Here is a 21129-nt window from a genome sequence, read left to right on the forward strand (position 1 = left end):
TCCCATATGTTGAACCGTCCTTGCATCTTAGGGATGAATCCCACTTGATCATGGTGCATGATCTTTTTCATATGTTTTTGTATTTTATTTGCCAGAATTTTATTGACAATTTCTGCATCTATGTTCATTAGAGATATTGGTCTGCAGTTTTCTCTTTTATGAAGTGTTCTTGCCTGGTTTTGAAATCAGATTGATATTGGCCTCATAGGATGAGTTTGGAAGTGCTGCCTCTTTTTCTATTTCATGAAATAAATTGGAGAGTATTGGTATTATTTCCTCTTTAAAGGTCTTATAGAACTCTGCTGTCTATCTGACTGCTCCTGGACTTTTCTTGGTTGGTAGACTTTTGATAGCATCTGCTCTTTCATCACTTGAAATTGATCTCTTTGACCTGGAAATCCATATGCAACAAAATGAAATTGAATCCCTTTCTCTCACCATGCACAAAAGTTAACTCAAAATGGATCAAGGAGCTAGGAATCAAATCAGAGACTCTGTATCTAATAGAAGAAAAAGTTGGCCCTTATCTCCATCTCCTGGGGTCCGGATCCAAATTCCTTCATAGGACACCTATAGCACAAGAGTTAAAATCAAGAATCAACAAATGGGACATATTCAAACTAAAAAGTTTTTTTTCTCAGCAAGAGAAATAATAAGTGAGGTAAATAGGGAGCCTATATCCCAGGAACAAATTTTTACCCCTCTCACTTCAGATAGAGCACTAATCTCTAGAGTATACGAAGAACTCAAAAAGTTAAACAACAAAAAAACAAATAACCCAATCAACAAATGGGCCAAAGATCTCAACAGACACTTCACAGAGGAGTATATACAATCAATCAACAAGTACACAAAAAAATGCTCACCATCTCTATCTATCAGAGAAATGCAAATTAAAACCACTCTAAGATACCATCTCACTCCAGTAAGATTGGCAGCCATTATGAAGTCAAACAATAACAAGTGCTGGCAAGGATGTGGGGAAAAAGGTACACTTGTACATTGCTGGTGGGACTGCAAACTGGTGCAGCCAACTTGGAGGGAAGTATGGAGATTTCTTGGAAAGCTGAGAATGGAACCACCATTTGACCCAGCTATTCCCCTTCTCGGACTATACCCAAAAGACCTAAAAAGAGCATGCTACAGGGACACAGCTACATCAATGTTAATAGCAGCAAAATTCACAATACTAGACTGTGGAACCAACCCAGATGCCCTTCAACAGATGAATGGATTTTAAAAATGTGGCATTTGTACACAATGGAATATTACTCAGCATTAAAAAATAACAAAATCATGACATTTTCAGGGAAATGGATGGCACTAAAGTAGATTATGCCAAGCAAAGTTAGACAATTCCTAAAAAAACAAATGTCCAATGTCTTCACTGATATAAGGGAGGTGACTCAAAATAGAGTAGGAAGGAAGAGCACGAGAAGAAAATTACCAAGAAACAAGGAAAAGAGGAGGGAGGGAAAGGGAGGGAGAAGGGGAAATGCACAGAAGACAGAAGGAGACACTCATGGGTGCATAAAATACATATATGATGGTGTGAGGGGGAAGGGAAGAAAGAGAGAGAGAGAGAGAGAGAGAGAGAGAGAGAGAGAGAGAGAGTGTGTGTGTCACAGTAGAATGGGTAGAGAATAGTGATGGGAGGGGAGGAGAGGGGAGGGTAGAGGGGGATAGGGAGGGCAGCAGAATACAACTAATACTAGGATTGTTGTATGTATACACATGGATGTATAACCAATGTGATCCTGCAATTTGTACACGTGGAAAAATGAGAATTCATACCCTATTTGAATCAAATGTATGATATTTCAAGATCATTGTATTGTCTTGAGCAACTAATAAAAAAATTCATCTCTTTAAATTGTGTATACCATCTTGATTCAATTTGGGCAAATTATATGACTCTAGAAATTTGTTGATGCCTTTGATATTTTCTATTTTATTGAAGTACAAGTTTTCAAAATTATTTCTAATTATTTTCTGTATTTCTGTAGTGTTTTTGTGACATTTCCATTTTCATCATGTATGTTAGTAATTTGAGTTTTCTCTCTTTTTCTTTTTGTTAGAATGGTTAAAGTTCTATCAATTTTATTCATTTTTTTTCAAAGAATCAACTTTTTGTTCTGTCAATTTTTTCAATTGTTTCTTTTGTTTCAATTCCATTGATTTCAGCTCTGATTTTAATTATTTTATGTCTCCTTCTGCTTTGGTGTTGATTTGTTCTTCTTTTTCTAGGGCTTTGAGATGTAGTATTAAGTCATTTATTTGTTGACTTTTTTTTTCTTTTAAGTTATGAACTCCATGCAATGAACTTTCCTCTTAGAACTGCTTTCGTAGTTTTCCAGAGATTTCATTATGTTGTATCTGGGCTCTTATTCACCTCTAAAATTTTTTTAATCTCCTCCTTGATGTCTTATTCAATCCATTATTCATTCAGTAGCATATTATTTAGTCTCCAGGTATTGGCGTGAATTTTATTTCTTATTTTATAATTGATTTCTAATTTTACTCCATTATGATCTGATAGAATGCAGGGTAGTATCTCTACTTTTTTATATTTTCTAAGAATTGCTTTGCGGCATATGATATGCTCAATTTTAGAGAAGAATCTATGTGCTGCTGAGAAGAAAGTATATTCTCTCATTGAAGGATAGAATATTTTATATATGTCAGTTAAATCTAAGTTATTGATTATAATATTGAGTACTATAGATATTTTATTCAGCTTCTGTTTGGAAGATCAATATAGTGATGAAAGAGGTGTCCTAAAGACATCCAAAATTATTGTGTTGTATTCTATTTGACTCTTGAATTTGAGAAGAGTTTGTTTGATGAACATAGCTGCATCATTGTTTGGGGCATATATATTTATAATTGTTAAGTCTTGTTGGTGTATGGTTCCCTTGTGCAGTACTTACTGTCCTTCTTTATCCTTTTTGATTGACTTTAGTTTAAAGTCTACTTTATTTGATATGAGAATAGAAACCCCTGCTTGCTTCTGCAGTCCATATGACTGGTATGAGTTTCCCCAACCCTTCACCTGCAGTCTGTGGATATCTTTTTCTATGAGATGAGTCTCTTGGAGGCAGCATATTGGGTTTTTTTATCCAGTCTGCTAGTCTATTTCTTTTGATTGGTGAGTTTAGGCCATTAACTTTCAGGGTTATTATTGAGAGATGATTTGTGTTCCCAGCCATTTTTGTTTATTTTTGGTATTTAACATGACTTGTTTTCTCCTCTGATTAGATTTTCCTTTAGTGTAATACCTCCCTCTGCTGATATTCATCGTTGTTTTCCATTTTGTATTCTTGGAATATTTTGCTGAGGATGTTCTGTAGAGCAAGCTTTCTAGTTGTAAATTATTTTAACTTTTGTTTATCATGAAAGGTTTTTATTTCATCCTCAAATCTAAAGCTTAGTTTTGCTGGATATAAGATTCTTGGTTGGCATCCATTTTCTTTCAGAGCTTACCAATATGTTGCTCCAAAATCTCCTGCCCTGGAGGATCTGGGTTGAAAAATCTATTGAGATATTTGGTCTCCCCCTATATGTGATCTGATTCCTCACTCTTGCACCTTTTAAGATTCTATCCTTATTCTGTCTGCTAGTTATTTTCATTATAATTTGCCTTGGTGTAGAGCTGTTGTAATTTTGTAATCTGATGTCCTGTAAGCCTCTTGTACTTGCTTTTCTAATTCATTCTTCATGCTTGGGAAATTTTCTGATATTATATCATTGAAGAGATTGTGCATTCCTTTGGTTTGAAACTCTGTGTCTTCCTCTATCCCAATAACTCTTAGCTTTGGTCTTTTGATGATGTCCCATAATTCTTGGATGTTCTGTTCATTGTTTCTTACTATCTTACTGTGTGATCAACTTCATTTTCCAGATTGTACATTTTTGTCTTCATTATATGATGTTTTTTCTTCCAAGTGATCTACTCTGTTGATTATGCTTTCTGTTAAGTCTTTAATTTGATTTATTGTATCCTTCATTTCAGGTATTTCTGACTGTTTTTTTTTTTTTAGAGTCTCCATCTGTCTCTTGAAGTAATTATTTGCTACCTGTATTGCTCATTTAGATGATTCTTTAATTCACACATCATTTTAATTAAAAACCTTCTGAACTCCTTCTCTGACATTTCATCAACTTCGCTGTCCAAGGGTTCTGTTATTATAGTGTTCTGCTTTGTTTGGGGCACTTTCCTCCCTTGTTTTTTCATGTTGCCTCTGTGTCTTCCTTTCTTTCAATGTGGATATGAGATATTAAAGTTTGTTTTCTATGTTCTTGTAGTACCCATGCAGATTATCTATACCTCACCTTGATGTTGGGCTTGCAGACCCTGCTGGTGTTCCTCAATGTATGCTACTGCAACTAAAGGTGGTGGTGGCAATAGCTGAGGTAACTTGAGATAATAGTTAAGGTGCCCAAGATGGAAGCAATGACTTACAGAGATGGGGCTGAAAGGGTCTGCTTCAAACTATCTTTGGGATGCCTGCTCTGACATACAACTGCTTGTAGGACCTGTCTACTATCAAAAAGTTAGGGGCTACTGTGTGGGGAAGGCTATGGAGATGACTGCAGTGCCCCAAGATAGAAGTGGGTTATGCTTTGGCTACCAGGTAGATGGGAGTGGGGGGGGGTGTACTCACACCTACTATGGACCTGGGTCCTGCACAAGCTGGTGTGGGCAGATCTGGGCTGGGCCTGGGCTTCCATGAAAGTCTTTTCTGCTAGTGAGAAGAAGCATTCCTGTGCCAAAGGCTAGGCTCTAGTGGGTACCTTCCCTGCAGGTAAAGGTAAAGGGGTGGACCCAGGCCTACTGAGAGCCTGGGTCTTATGCAGGCTGGTATCTATGGATCTGAACTGGGCTGGGTTCCTGTGGTAGTCTGCTGGTTGGAAGAGGTAGTCCTGTGCAGGGGGCTGGGCTCTGGTGGATGTCTGCTCCATTAGTAGAGAGAATGGACCCAGGCATACTGTTTCACCCAGGATGGTGTGTGCAGATCTGGGCCTGGGCTCCCACAGTAATCTGTTGGATAGAAGAGGCAGTCTTGTGCTAGAGACTGGGCTCTGGCAGGTGTCTGTTCAACTGGTGAAGGAGTGGACCTGGGCCTACTGTGAGCCTGGGTCCTCCACAGGCTAGTGTGGGTGGATCTCTTAATCTTTCCTTAATAGCTAGTACCTTTTGAAATTGAGAACAGCTTTTTTGAAGAATGGAAAAATTCAAAATAATCCTATTTATGCTTTCTAAATGACATTTTAAATGGTAACCAAAAGTGAAATACATATACAATTGTTGGGGAAAATATTTGCATATTGTATAAATCCATAGTGGGTGACTGACTATCATCTCCTTATCTGGAAACCCTGCTTTGCTTTGATGCCACATTCTTTATAAAATCTAAATATCTAACACTGATGAAAAAAAATAGGTGCCATATTTCAGTTCATGTTATTCTATATAATGGCAAATACATAGATATTAACGGTATCTAGGTGACCAATATTCTGCATACATCACAAACTTATCAATGTATAGCAACTTTAATAAAAAATGGTTTGTCTTTTATTTTATTGTACTTTATAATTACTAATATTTACTTTATTGATTGTATAACATGCACACTTTCAGTAATGAGGTATTCCTCTTTGTTTGCATCTTTAATGCCTGAAAAGTTTGTTTTTGTAATGTTATAATGTCATATCTTTCCCTGAATATATAGCCTTTCATGTGAAATTGTTCCTGTTACTCTTCTCCCTGCTTTTTCAGGAGTGGTGGTAGCTCAGTTCCATAAGTATGCAGGTTGGAACATTGGTGTTTATGCTTGTCAAATTGAAAGCCTGGTGCTGCATAATATTTTCAAAGCAAAGTAATTTGTACCACACATTTATCATTATAACTCCAGTGGTGTATCTGTCAGTGATTTCGTGGTACTAGTGTTTGGTAGTTTCCCTCACTGCTGTATATCAGATAGGACCCCTTATGGAAGGAAACTAAACACAAATTAGGAGATCCATTTTTTTCTTATTTAAAAATGTATTAAATCTTTGATCTGGGAATTCACTGCTTTTATTAATTAGTTCCTCTATACAGAAAGTAATATAGTTAAATATGATGGGTGTTTTAATGCTAAATTTATTCTAAGAGCTAAACTTGTGATTTAAAATTTATTTTCAAGATCACTTCTCTTTTATGTATACTTATACAAAGGAATGTAATATGTTATTTTCAGTAGTAACATCATTTTCAATTTTTGTGACAAAACATTTAGATAAACAAATGTTATTAAATGATTTTGAGGTACTATAATGTGTACACAACTGCAAGGATAACTTGTCTTCATTTCAAAGAGGGAAAATATGAATTATTACAGATATTCAAAGAATATGGCCATGGTGTGTCTCTCCCCTATTAATGTAGCCAAATATTCAGGCAAAAATGAAATTTTTACAGTTTGTTATGCAATGTGGTTCAGAGCTACAATTCTTACCAATTGGGATAGTATTAAATATCCCAATAATAAGGCTACATGATTTCAAAAATGCCTGATCTTATTATTCCATATGTTGCATTAAAACATTCTGTGATATTAAAAAAAATGTTATCTGTAGGATCAGATACAGATGCCACATTTAATTTAGGAGTAATGTAGAAAGTCCATCTGGAAGCCATCTAATTCTTCCCCAGTGACAAGAGATGGCAGAAGCACATGCCATCTGTACTTGAATCATCTGTTGCCATTGCGATTTGAACCCTGATCCTACAGAGAATAAAATATATGAGTCCATGAATAATCCAGGGAACACATAATAGCTGAGAACTCCCTGAACATAACTTATCTCTACATTGTGTAACATCAGTTATTGATTCTATGTGTTCACAATTCATTCCAACAGAACAATGCATTGTACAGAAATCAAATTATCTGTGAATTTAAATTAATTTTTTTGTTTATTTGTAACATTGATATTAGTGATTCTTGAATTTGCTTTAAGATATCCCACTTTACACTTATATTTAAATAAGATAAATATTCTTATGATTTTTATAAATGTCAGTCTTTAACAAAAAACCGTGTTTACTTTTTTCTATTTTTACATACTTTTATATTTGTTGTTGTTTTATAGTCAGCAAAACTGTTATCTTATGTTTAATATGCAGTGCCCACAATCTAGTATTTCTCTAATCACACAGCTGAATATTTAGGCAATTTTTAAAATCAATAAAAATGTATTCCTTGACCATAAGTTTGCAGACAAGACAGAGAGTTGTCCTATTTCTTGCTAGGGAAAGACAGCATTGCCTGCAGTGAAAACACAGTCATGAATAAATAACATGGGTAAATTATAAAGCAGTGTTTTGCAATGTATAAATTATTTTCCTGCTTTTATATGTCATAAATAATAGCAGTAGAACATCTTTTAGGTAAATGAAAATTTTAAATCTTACATTTCAAAAATTAATAAAATATATTCTTAGTATTAGAAATGACAGAACATTGGAAAATTTTAAAAAGAAATTGTTAGAGAAATAAGTTATAAATCACAAGAAGAAATATAATTAATATATTTATTAATTTGCTTTTGCAAAGTGTTAGACTGGTTTCCAGTACTCAATAAGGTTTATAGAATTAGGATCCAATTGAAAATGATTTTCTCTAAATTACTTTTCCACAGATACTCAGATTTTGCACAGAGCATGCAAAATATGGAAAGTCAGAGGAACGTATCAGAACTCATTCTCATGGACCTTTCTTCTGACCATAACATACCAATTTTTTGCCTAGTGTTCTTCTTATTTTGTTATCTTTCCATCTTCGTGGGAAACCTTCTGATCCTCACCTCTGTTGGCTGCAGTTCTCATTTCACCAACCCAGTACTATTTCCTCAGTCACTTATCTTCTATGGACATCTGCTATACCTCCTTTGTGACATCCAAACTGATTGGTGACCAGCTAGTGGGAAGAAACACCATCTCCTATGGCTACTGCATGTGGCAGGTCGTGATGATGCGCTTCTTTGGATTGATTGAAGTACTAATCCTGACAGCCATGGCCTTTGATCACTATGTTGCCATCTGCAAACCTCTGCCCTACATGATAATCATGAGCAGAACCAGGTGCAGTGTCCTGATCTTGGCTGCCTGGGCTGGTGGAGCTGTCCACTCCTTTTCCAAGTTCTGTATGATTGTCCAGTTGCCCTTCTGTGGTCCCAACACAATTGACCACTACTATTGTGACATTTTTCCTTTGTTGAAAATTGCCTGTACTGATACCTACCTCACTGGTGTCTTTATGGTTGCCAATTCAGGACTGGTTGCCTTGGTAACATTCATTCTGTTGTTTGGGCCTTATGTGGTCATTTTATTCACATTGAGAAACCACTCAGCAGAGGGGAGGCGCAAAGCCCTCTCTACTTGTGGTTTCATATCACTGTGGTCATCTTATTCTTTGGACCTTCCATATTTGCCTACCTTAGACCTCCTAACACTTTCCCTGAGGACAAAATCTTTGCTCTGTTTTACACCATTATTGCTCCCATGTTCAACCCCCTCATCTACACCTTGCCGAACACAGAGATGAAAAAGGCTATGAGAAAAGTTTGGTGTCAAAAAGTATTTTTAGAAGAAAAACATTATTGACTTGTAATATTTAATGCCCCTACAACTGTATGCAGCTGAAAACATTTACTTGCCTCCAAGGAGCACTATTGTTTTCAAAGTATTGAAGGCAAATCATTTTTTCATAAAGGTAGAAGGATCAGGAACCAAAGAATTAGCAGTACAATGACAATTGCACTAAAGAGTCTGAGATGAAGTAGGATATGTGTGTACATACATATGATATTCCTGTTTAATGAAAGGGCAAATTTGTGACTTTGTCATAGTCAACTCTGATGCGAATTTACAATTTTAATAATTATTTAATCTATAATTTATTCAGGAGACCACAAATCTATTTGATCTTTCCTTAGAAATTGAGTAGATTAAAAATGTTTTTCAGATATAATACTTTTTATTACTAAGATTTTTTCTAATATTATTCCAAAGAAATCTTGTATGATGACATTTTAAATTCAGTTATATAATGGCGAAGTTTATACAGAAAATTTTATATAAAATGAAAATTTAAAAATGGTGGTCATACCTTCCTCTTATGCTACAGAACCCCCACTATAACCAAATGTCATAGGCAAGGGTAGTGTTTTAAGAGTTAAATTTTACATACTTTAGGGATACATGCATACACATGTTTATCACATAACAGTTTTTAATAGGCAACCTGTGGAATCAGTCTGAGTGTACATCAATTGATGAATACATGACAAAAATATGGTATATAAATACAATAAAGTTTTACTGAGCCTTAAAGAAGATAAAAATTGTGTAATTGTCAGGAAATTGGATTGAACTGGAGACCACAATTTTGAAAAATATAATCCAGACTCAGGAGAAAATTATTATATATTCCTTCATAGGTGGAGGCTTGAGGGGAAATTGGGGGCTGGCAGATAGGGCACCAATGTAGATGGTTAAGTAAGGTAGAAGGAGAGGATTAGGGGAAGAAGGAGGGGATGACAGGGCCAATACTGAGGCATGAAATTCAACTAATTGTGTTGTACATACCTGTTAACATGCCACAGTGAAACCCATCATTCTGTATAATGGAGATGCACTAACTTAAAAAAAAAAAAAAGTGGACTGATGGAAAGTGATTTTTCCTTTATGTTGTTTAAAAATAAAATGTACTTGAATGTAGAAGGGCAAGATGAATAGTTAATAGATATTATTTTTTCACGGCAGAGCTGTTTAATCAAGTGACTCCAAGAGTATTCATTTGGGGAAGACTTCATGTCAATGTGTCCCAATACATAAACAAGAGATATGAATTTAATCACCATTGTGGAGAGAAAAAGAGAAATGATAGCAACCAAATTTTCATGAACTATAATTCTTTTTGTTGGTATATTTTCTTTTCTATTTATTTGTTTTTGGTTGTAGATGGATGTAATACTTTTATTTTCATTATTTTTATATGGTGCAAGGTGCTGAGGATTGAACCCAGTGCCTCGGATGTGTCAGAGAAGTGCTCTACCACTGAGCCCCAACTCCAGCCCCATCTTTCCTTTTCCTTTTAGAAAACCAATAACAATAACACAGGTATATATGATGACAAAAATATAGCAATATGCCCATTGATGGAAACATGTGAAGTGTGAATACTGGGAAGAGTAGATTTTAAAGAAAAATTTCCCAATGGAAGCAGAGAAAAAAATTTTTTTAAAGTTTTTTTATATTACCAAAGAGAAAATATGTCCTTTTGAAATAGAAGGAAAATAACACCAAAATATTAACAAACAATTTATTTTAAAAATATAATGGTGATTTTAACCTTTAAATGCAGCAAAATTTCAAACTATCATTTCAATTTTAATACAATATAAATGGAGAGGAAATGGAAGAAATATAATATATAATACAACCTGTACCAATTTATGTTGGAAAATGATTGTATAAATTACATTTTTCACAAGTTACCAATAAAAATTTAATATAGTCCTGAATAAGTCATTCTCTAATATCAAACAATGGAAGACAATAAGACAATGCCTACAGGTTTCAGGACAGTACTAAGTATTATTCTTAGTTCTATTCACTTTTATAAATTTAAAAAATCACACCTTCATATTCATTTAACTTCATAACATATTCTATCTACATGTTCTTTTTGATCAAAAATTCTCTATATTTCTATCCTAAAGGCAGCTTCAAACCATCAAAAATGACAAATCACTATAAAATCTTAGGGGCTCAGACAAAAGACAAATGAATGGTGAATTTTTATCCATAATCAAAGGCCACATCTCAAAGCACTGGTGAAAATAAAAGAGAGCAATGATTCAGTCATTAAACTCTGATAAGAATGTCTTTTTGTCACTTTCTCACTATCCAAATCAGTAGACTTCTGTGAATCTTATGCTTCATTTATGCCCGAAAGCTGAGAAGAAAACTTGTATTACCTTCATAGGAAATGATAAGTTGATATTTCATATGAAAGAAAATTGAGTAATTGTTAAGAGAAATTTTATTCCTGTAGGATTTAGACATTTTACAACAAAAGTTATAAAAATAGGTCTGTATTTTTTTGATGTGATATTTAGTGACATTTTAGTTTTCTTTATCATCTCCTTTAAACATGAACCCCCAGAGAAAATCATATCATTTAGTGAAATGTAGTTCATAGCATATTCTCCAAATCTATTCAAATCAAGAAATATAAATCAGGAAGCTAAACTGCAATAGTTTTAATTAACCTTTAGAGTTTCCCAGGTCCTTTTATTTTTGACTAATTCAAAATACATTATATGCATACCCAGCCAGACTTTTTGCCACATTCTTTATAAAGTGCAAGGTCTTCTACTCTCAAAATTGTTATTCATGCAGTGTTTGATGAGTTAATTTTTACTCATTTTCATATTTGGGTCAAAACTGACTTAAGTTATCATTGATGACCAAAATTCAACTATACCCTGTAAAACTTCTTCAGTGAAACAAATATAAGAGCCTTTAATATCCACATTGATTATGTAAATAAATCAATTGCTCATTTTACAATCATATATCTCATATATATATAGATAGATAGATAGATAGATAGATAGATAGATAGATAGATATAGATAGATAGATATGCCATTCATAAATGTTCATTGAATTTTATAAAATTTTTGTATAGGACACTAAAGACTATGGTTTTATTGGATGAAATATTTATACACTAATAAAGAAACAAGGGAAATACTGAAATTAATTAATTTAAGTTAAAAAAGAGACATTCATTATATGAAGTTACAAATACATGCAGTACTCAAATATATAAACTGTAATGATTATCTGTATGCTAAAATATTCTTAATTGCTGTATGTAATTATCATTGGAAATAAAATAGCAAGTATTTTTTTCTCATTCTTTCAAGAGTTATGGGTATAATATTTTATTTAAATTTCCTTGAATATGTGTGTGTGTGTGTGTGTATAACTATATCTATCTATCCATCTATCTATCTATCTATCTATATATATATATATATCTCCAATCTTGTTTAATCAAGGTGTAAAGATCCACCTTAGTGATAATTTTATTTACAGAGATAAATAATATACACAAAATGTACACAAAAATTTTATTTTTTGTAAGATTGAAGAACATAGACATATTTTGTTATTTTCTCTTTGGAGGAAAGAATCCACCAATGCAAATGTTCTTCTGGGTGAGAAAGTTGGTCTGTATAACTCCAGGTACAGGAGTCTAAGAGCAAAGACTACGGAAAGTTCATCTGTAAAGTTAGGAGTACAAGGAGAGCAGAGGGGATGCCGGGAGAGAATGTCTTCTGTGTTAAGAAGAGAAATAGCTGTGGAAGCACTACTCAGATTAGAACAGTCATTTAAAGTATAATAAAGTCAAAACAGGTTTCCTTCAGAGTGTAGGATGTTTCCTAAAACATCTAGAATTGCTTTCAAGTTAAATCTTTGGAGGCCAATTGGCCATTACTCCTTTGGAAGCTTTGGTACCTGGAATATCTTAGGGTCTCTTGCATTTTTTTCAATTTATCAAATTATTAAATTTATTACATAAAAAAACTTGAAAAAGAAGAAGAAGGAGAGGAAGAGGAAGAGATGGAGAAGAATTACAAAGACAGTATCCCTCTAATCTTAAAAATCAAGACAGAGATGCCTGCCATCATCTCCAAAGGTATGTTATATCCTCTCCTGGCCTCACCTCTTTTTTTCCCCAGAACTAACTGTTTTCCTGACTGTTGGTGATAAACTCTTCTTCCCTGACACCTGAAAAAACAGTATGTGTTTTATGTTACAGGGATTTCTGCTGGGAAAATGGGGAAACAAGACTCTGTCTCATCAGGTACCTTGGAAGATGAGCTTGAGAACCCTTGGTACCTGGGGCAGAGTCAGTGCTCAGCATGCATTTTCTGTGCCTTGTTCTGCACACATAGCACAAGGGAAATCAGCTCTAACTTTAGACACAGATGTTCAAGAAGAAAAAGAGAAACAAAACAGAAGTCATGTGGAAACAAATCAAATTATTTGTAACTTTTTTTCTAGTTCTTTGAAGAAAGATTTCTACATTATTTCCATATAAAACAATACTAAGTTTTACCATTTTTAATTTTTTCTGAATTCCATTTTCTATAAGCAAACTAAATGCATTTTTAAAATTTCCTCAAAGAATACAATAAATGCACTTTTTAAAGAAAGACAAAGCACATTGCCTACCCTAAGAGGTGGAGATATACTGCACTCTGATCAGTCAATTTATAGAGATTACAGAATAAATAGATTCTTAAAAAAAAAAAAACATGGAATTTGTTTTCATCAGTGAACTTGTTGTGTAATATGCAAGGGAATTCAGTCACTGGGGTCCTGGAGGAGGTTAACAACAGAGATTCCTAAATCATTGGCAAAGTCAACTGGCTTTTCATACTATTTATTGTCCATATCCTAGTTTAACTGCAGCAGGTCTACAAACAAATGTCAGTTATCTCTAAAATGATTCATTCTCTCATTTTTTTTTCTATAAATATCTTGGCCTTTGCAAAGTGAAGTGTAAACCCAGAAACTGAAATAAAATCATCTGGACAGTAGGAAAATTGTCAATTTCAAAGAGAAAAGAGAAAACTGTGAAAGGAAGAATATAGGAATGAATTCATAATTATTGAAGCAATGGAACATGTGTGGTGAGTTATTTCTCCCCTGGCTTTATCCTGTCTGTGTGGATATTTATTTTGACTCCAATTTGTTAAATTCAGATTGAATGTCAGTTAAATCAAGTCCAGACATCCTGTCTGAATTTGATAAACTAACTTGTTTTGAGATTACGTGGATAATAAATTCAAAGAGTTTTGTAGAGGGGTACAAAGGTAGACATAAGAGGGATACTTACTAGAGTGGCAAATTTCAAATACAAAAAAATCATTAGAACTCTTGGTAGGCAGAAAAGTATGATTAAGGAAAAAGTGATTGACAAGTGAGATACTTGCAACAGACACTACCAATGTCAGTATCTCTACTCCACAAAGAATTAACCAGAGATCCATGCAGATCACTATAAAAAAAACAAATGGAAATGTCTCAAAACTTGGGAATGTGTTTAACTTATCTCTGTTACTTTGTTGCCTGTCCTCATTACATGCAATGATTGTTATGATACTAATTACATTATTGAATGACTTATCTATGTATTGTCTTAAATCTTTGAATTTGTATCTTTACTCACTCAACAATCATTTAATGGTTGGTGTTTTAATGAATGTTAGCCTCTATTTGACAAGACCTAGAAACAAAAAGATTGAGTAAAATATTTTTTTGAGCCTGCATGATGGACTAGATGACTCTTTTCATGTATTTAACAACTGGAAGTTAATTGTTCCCAAGTAGCTGAAGTAGATGTTCTCCTTTGCACTGTACACATCAGTAATGCTATGATGTGAAAAAATAAAAAAAATACATGACCAAAATCACAGAGATTCAAGAGAGGTGGCTAAAATGCAAAAGTAAGTCTGTTCAAGGATACTCAGAATTCTAGGCAGTAGGTAAGACAGTTTCTCTGCCTGGAGGGACTTAAGATCTTGTAAATTAAGCATCTGTTTTATTTTAGTTTAAATTATAAAAACAGAAATGCTTGAGTCACTGTAACCTTTGTTTAAATAACAATACAATTAATTGTTTTGTGATTACATGGAATTTTTACAAGAGAAGTGCTAGTTGCACAAAATTTTACTCACATTGCCAGGTGAAGTGTATTTATTTTTTACATTACTTATTTAACATTATTTTTTTATTGGTTGTTCACAACATTACAAAGCTCTTGACATATCATATTTCATACATTAGACTGAAGTGGATTATGAACTCCCAATTTTATTTTATTTATTTTTTTTTACCATTAATTTTTTTATTTAAAAACATTTAAGAAAATTTTAGTTTTATTAAAAACAAACTCTCTAGTGGTACTTTTGGCTAGTATTCCTTTTTTTTTTTAATTTGGGGTAAAAATGGGAGTTCATAACTCACTTGAAACTATTGTTCGAAGTATGATATGTCAAGAGCTTTGTAATGTTGTGAACAACCAATGAACTCCCAATTTTACCCCAAATGCAGACTGCAGAATCACATCGATTACACAGCCACAATTTTAGATAATGCCCTATTAGTAATTGTTGTATTCTGCTACCTTTCCTATCCCCTACTATCCCCCCTCCCCTTCCCTCACATCTTCTCTCTCTACCCCATCTACTGTAATTCATTTCTCTCCTTGTTTATTTTCCCATTCCCCTCACAACCTCTTATATGTAATTTTGTATAGCAATGAGGGTCTCCCTTCATTTCCATGCAATTTCCCTTTTCTCTCCCTTTCCCTCCCATCTCATTATTACACAATACACTATTTTATAAAATGGGTCTACAAGTATTCTTAGAGGCATTGTGAAGATTTAAAAATTAATGTCTATGAAGAGTTTAGAAGAATGTTACCCCATGGGAATGCTCAAATCATAAGATAATATAAGAATTAGTAGACCAATACATGGGTAGTGTAGTTAAATAGCTTACTGAGACCATGCATTTACCCATAGCATGGTTTACAGTGTAAACCCAAGTAGTTTCATTTCACTCTTTATATTTTATAGATTGTGTGGGAGACTGGAAACAGGAGACTCAGTGCTCTTTAACCAGGTACATGATACAGCTCACCCTTTTCAAATGGCTTCTGTCTGTAGGAGAGAGGAACAGTGTTGTTTTGTAGTTTTTGTATATTGACGGTATTTTTCTATTCTTGGAGAAATTGGCTTAGTTTTTCATCCCATTTTGACATTTATATATCAATATTAGAATGGCTTAAATAGTCAAAAGCTTTGGATTTGTACACCAGAATAAAATAATTCTGAAAACAGCAAGGATTTTCATATTAAATTTCATATTACTTTGGCTCTTCACCTGTTAGGTATAAACTCAAGTTCTGGACTCATAAAATTCCACTTTCCAGTTCTGATTTGTTTAATGATCCCTTGGAAGTCTGCATATACATTATCAGAAGTGCCTTCATTAATTTTTTTTAATATTTCTAAAGTGATATTACTTCTGGATATTGATCAAACAGAGCTAAACATAATGCTATGTTTGTGGCTGTAGTGTTTTGTTTTCTTCTTTACAAAGTTCTTCATCTATTTTTTAAATTTGAAACATAACACTATATGGAGAGATGTTATGTGTCATATTTTGGAGTGTGGAAGAAAAAACAAAAATATGAACTCACATTTAAAATTGTCAGCTGAGCTGACTCAGGTATAGAAACCTGCCACCCTCTTCTACTCCAGACTTAAGAAGGTAAGTCAGTGGCATCATACACATAGTGACCAGTGTGAGAGAGAAAATGAAATGAAAATGGAGAGCTGCAAAGAAGCACAGTAAAGCCTTACCCTTGGCCTGGAGAACCAAGACAACTGGAGGGTTAAACATGTGGTTAGCAAGGGTGTTTGTTTAGAAACCCTTCTCTTGATAGGCAGAGGATTTGACTGGAAAATCTCAAAGCTTCCTTCCTGCTTCTATAATATGACTCTTGAATTTCCTTGAAGTTAAATTCATTGGATTGTGCTACTGACAACTTTTAAGAGTACTGATATGGTAACACAGGCATTTAAATAAATTCAGACATTAAAAATCTCTGGTTTAGGAGTAAAATCATGGCATTTGCAGGTAAATGGATGGAGTTGGAGAATATAATAGTAAGTGAAATTAATCAGTCCCCAAGAACCAAATTGTGAATGTTTTCTCTGATATATGGAGGCTGATTCACTGTGAGGTTGGGAGGGGGAGCATGGGAAAATTAGACAAACTCTAGATAGAGCAAATGGGAGGGAGGGGAAGGTGGGGAGAAGGAGATAAAAAAGATAGTGGAATGAAATGGACATCATTACCCTAAGTACATGTATGACTACACGAATGGTGTGAGTATACTTTGTATACAACCAGAGATATGAAAAACTGTGCTCTGTATGTGTCATATGAATTGTAATGCATTCTGCTGTCCTATATAACAAATTAGAATAAAAAATTTTTAAAAATCTCTGGTTTAGAAACGTTAGGCATTTATTGATTTACTAGAGATTTCTTAACCATTTCATGACTATGCCCAATCTGTTTTCTCATTTTATAAGTGAGAAAAATTTAATGCAGAGTAATACAGTGCTTTGTACCTCAAATCATGCTTTAGGATATTAAATAACAATCTATAGGTAACAACTACCTGTTGTCACATAAACCTTTTCCCATAAACTTCCAAAACCCTGCTCTCTGAAATACACAGTGTCAAGATTCATCACAAGGTTTGACAGGAGGCATAAGGTACTTGAAACAGAAAACAGAAATTCAGATTCTTCTTTCAAAAACTGAGAAAACCTTTGATTTTCAGAAAACCGTGTCCTGTGACAAGAGCAAAACCATCCAGGTGAAACTGCCTTTTGTTTCTCTGCTTCAATTTTAATTATTGTGTAATTATGTGGATAAATATGTCAGTGACCTGCCTACAGAGATAAGCATAATTATGTTAAAATATGAACATTTATTATCAAAATCATATGTATGGAAAAGGAAAAATAGAAACACTTGGAATAGTTGTATAATCCTCTTACTAAAATAGAGTATTCATCTTCAAACTTTCATAAATCCATATGTATATTTATCTGTATGTTTACATATCTGTATTATATAGACATATGTATTAATAGAAATGGTATTAGTTTTTTAATTTTGTTTTACATTTCACTATAAAGTAATTTAATTCTTCTTTATGAATAAATAAAACTCCATCGTGTACATATACCACATTGTCTTTTTCTATTTGTCTGTTATTGAGCACCTAGGCTGGTTCCATAACTTGGTCTTTGTGAACTGTGCTGGACTAAACATTGGTATCCATGCATCACTTTAGAATGATATTTTTAGTTCTGTTAGATACATAACAAACAGTGAGACATCTGGGTCATAGGATGTTTCCATTTCTAGTCTTTTAAGCAGTCTCCATAGTGCTTGTAAAATTGAGTGTACTAATTTGCAGTCCCAACAAAAATGGAGAAGTGTACCGTCTTCCCAACATCCTCACTTTCAATTTTTATTATTTGTATTTTTGATGATTGCCATTCTGACTGGGGTGAGATGAAATCTCAGTGTAATTTTGATTTACTTGTATTTCTCTATTTACTAACAATGTTGAACATTTTTTTTCATATATTTCTTGGCCATTTGTATTTCCTCTTTTGTGAAATGTCTGTGTAGTTCCTTTGCTCATTTGTCACTTGGTTTATTTATTGATTGATTAAGGTTTTGGTTCTTCATGTACCTGGATATTGGTCTGAGGTGGGAAGAGTATCTGGCAAAATTTTCTTCCCAATCTGTAGGCTCTCTCTCTATGCTCATCATTGCTTTCATTTCTTTGCAGAGGCATTTTAATTTGATGACATACAGCTTACTAATTCTTGATTTTATTTCTTAAGCTTCATTTTGTTAATTAAGTCAGTTCCTAGGACAATATGTTGAAATGTTGACTCTAATTTTCTTCTTGTAGTTACAGTGCTCCTGATTTAATTTCTAAGTTTTCGATCTACTTTGAGTTAATTTCTATGCAGGGTCAGAGAGATAGAATTCCTTTCTTCTAAATATGAATAACCAGTTTTCCTACATGATTTGTTAAAAATTGTATGTTTTCTCCAACATGTGCTTTGGATCATTTTAAGCAGCCTTTAAATGTTTTTCATATACAGCACTTTTATTTCTTCTTTTTATACATAATGACCATAGAGTATATTTTGACATATTCTACATATGTAGAGTTTGACTTATTCTAATTAGAATTCCATTCTTGTGGTTGTATGTGATGTATGTCATGTATTCAAATGTAAATATGGGAAAGTTATGCCCAATTTAGTCTACTGTCTTTCCTATTCCTGTTTCTCCTCCCTGTCCTTCATTCCTCTTTGCCTAATCCTCTGAATGTCCATCCATCCTTCCCCCTGTGACTTTTTAACTTTTAGATTGAATGTGTTTATTTCACCCTTTCAAGATTGAACATAATGTTCTTGAAAGGTTGACTTTTGAACTCATCCTGAGAATAATCCAAAAAAGAAAAAAACAAGATAACATACTTTAATTAAAAATAATGATTTTAATTTTCTGAAATTTTGGAATCTTCTTTCTGAAATTCTGATAGTTTCTTTCTGATAGTTTCCTGATGTTACTGTTATCATCAAAACTGTTTTTGAAATTTCTGAGATTAACCTATGAATTATGTCTTTTCAGGTAGCTGTTATTTATTTTTACGGAACTGGACAATGGCCAATAGGAATAATGTCACTGTGTTTATTCTCCTGGGACTTTCTCAAAATAGGAACATTGAGGTTCTCTGCTTTGTATTATTTTTATTTTGCTACATTGCTATTTGGATGGGAAATGTGCTCATAATGGTTTCTATCGCATACACTCAGCTCATCAACCAACCCATGTATTTTTTCCTTTATTACCTCTCACTCTCTGATCTTTGCTATACGACCACAGTGACACCCAAACTAATGACTGACTTACTGGCTCAACAGAAGATCATTTCCTATAATAACTGCATGATACAGCTCTTCGTCATCCACTTCCTTGGAGGCATGGAGATCTTCATCCTCACGGGGATGGCATATGACCGCTATGTGGCCATCTGCAAGCCCCTGCACTATGCTGCCATCATGAGCAGGCAGAGGTGCCACACAATCATCCTGGTGTGCTTTGCTGGGGGATTTGCACACTCTGCCAGTCAGTTTCTTCTCACTATCTTTTTACCATTCTGTGGGCCCAATGAGATAGATCACTACTTTTGCGATGTGTATCCTTTGTTAAAATTGGCTTGCACTGATACAAACAGAATTGGTCTGTTGGTAATTATTAATTCAGGACTGATTGCTTTGGTAATTTTTGTGATTTTGATGGTGTCCTATATCTTGATACTATATACCATCAGGGTTTACCCTGCAGAAAGCCGTTCCAAAGCTCTTTCAACTTGCAGTTCTCACATGACAGTTGTGATTCTGTTCTTTGTGCCTGTCCTTTTCATTTATATCAGACCAAATGTAACTTTTCCCGTAGACAAAATGTTTGCTCTGTTCTACACCATCATTGCTCCTATGTTCAATCCTCTGATCTACACGCTGAGAAACTTGGAGATGAAGAATGCCATAAGGAAAATGTGGTGTCATCCAGTGTTTGTGGAAGGGAAGCTACTTCTGTGAAAGACATCTTAGAATTTCACTTTAGAGCTCAACCAAAATCTGAGAAATAGAATGTACTAAAAGCACAATTGCATGTAAATAGGAGGAATAAGTATGAAATGGCACAGTAGAGTGATCACAGTTAACAATTTTTACTATAGATTTTTAAATAGATAGAAGAGACGATTTGATAATAAATGTTCAAGGTATTGGATATGCTAAGTCCCCAATCATCATATATTGCATGTATGTGTGAAATTATCACACCGCACTATACCCTTATATATACTCTCTCTCTCTCCATGTACACACACACACATATATATATATATATATATATATATATACCAATTTTTAAAAGTTTATATACAGTACATGCAATAATTGAGTCATAATTAAGTCTTTCCAGCATTTTCTCCAACCTTTCCTTGTTGGGCAATATAATATTTTTTAATGTTGCTTTTCCTCTACTTCCACAGACTTGCCTTAAGTCCTCTTTATGTGACTTTTTATTTTGAGTACTTAATTTCCTCCTCTCCTATTGGTTTGTAAACTAAGTCTACATAGATAGAAATGTCCTCATCAGAAAAGTAGACCATGTGGTGGGGGAAGAGAACGTGGATCAACTAGGAAGCACTACAGACAGAATGGAAACTGGTACAATCAACAACTAAATACTCTGGAACACTGCATGAAGGAACATAGCTGCACATGATAAATTACACATATATGCTGATTAATAGGAGACTGACAGAAAGAGTAGATATCATATAACTGTATTTATATAAAGTGAAAAATGGG

The 21129-nt window shown here is 33.8% G+C and overlaps 1 protein-coding gene and 1 pseudogene across 1 annotated transcript; both read left to right on the plus strand.

The window, feature by feature from the left end:
* The first annotated feature begins 7720 nt into the window (after positions 1 to 7720).
* Positions 7721 to 8653, plus strand: LOC101961126 (olfactory receptor 4P4-like; annotated as a pseudogene).
* A 10757-nt stretch (positions 8654 to 19410) lies between these two features.
* Positions 19411 to 20349, plus strand: LOC101960848 (olfactory receptor 4P4). Its single transcript, XM_005341538.1, has one exon. The coding sequence runs from the start codon at positions 19411 to 19413 to the stop codon at positions 20347 to 20349; it is 939 nt and encodes a 312-aa protein (XP_005341595.1).
* Positions 20350 to 21129: the final 780 nt, after the last annotated feature.

This window comes from Ictidomys tridecemlineatus, chromosome 4 (genome assembly GCF_052094955.1).
Source record: "Ictidomys tridecemlineatus isolate mIctTri1 chromosome 4, mIctTri1.hap1, whole genome shotgun sequence".
NCBI lineage: Eukaryota > Metazoa > Chordata > Mammalia > Rodentia > Sciuridae > Ictidomys > Ictidomys tridecemlineatus.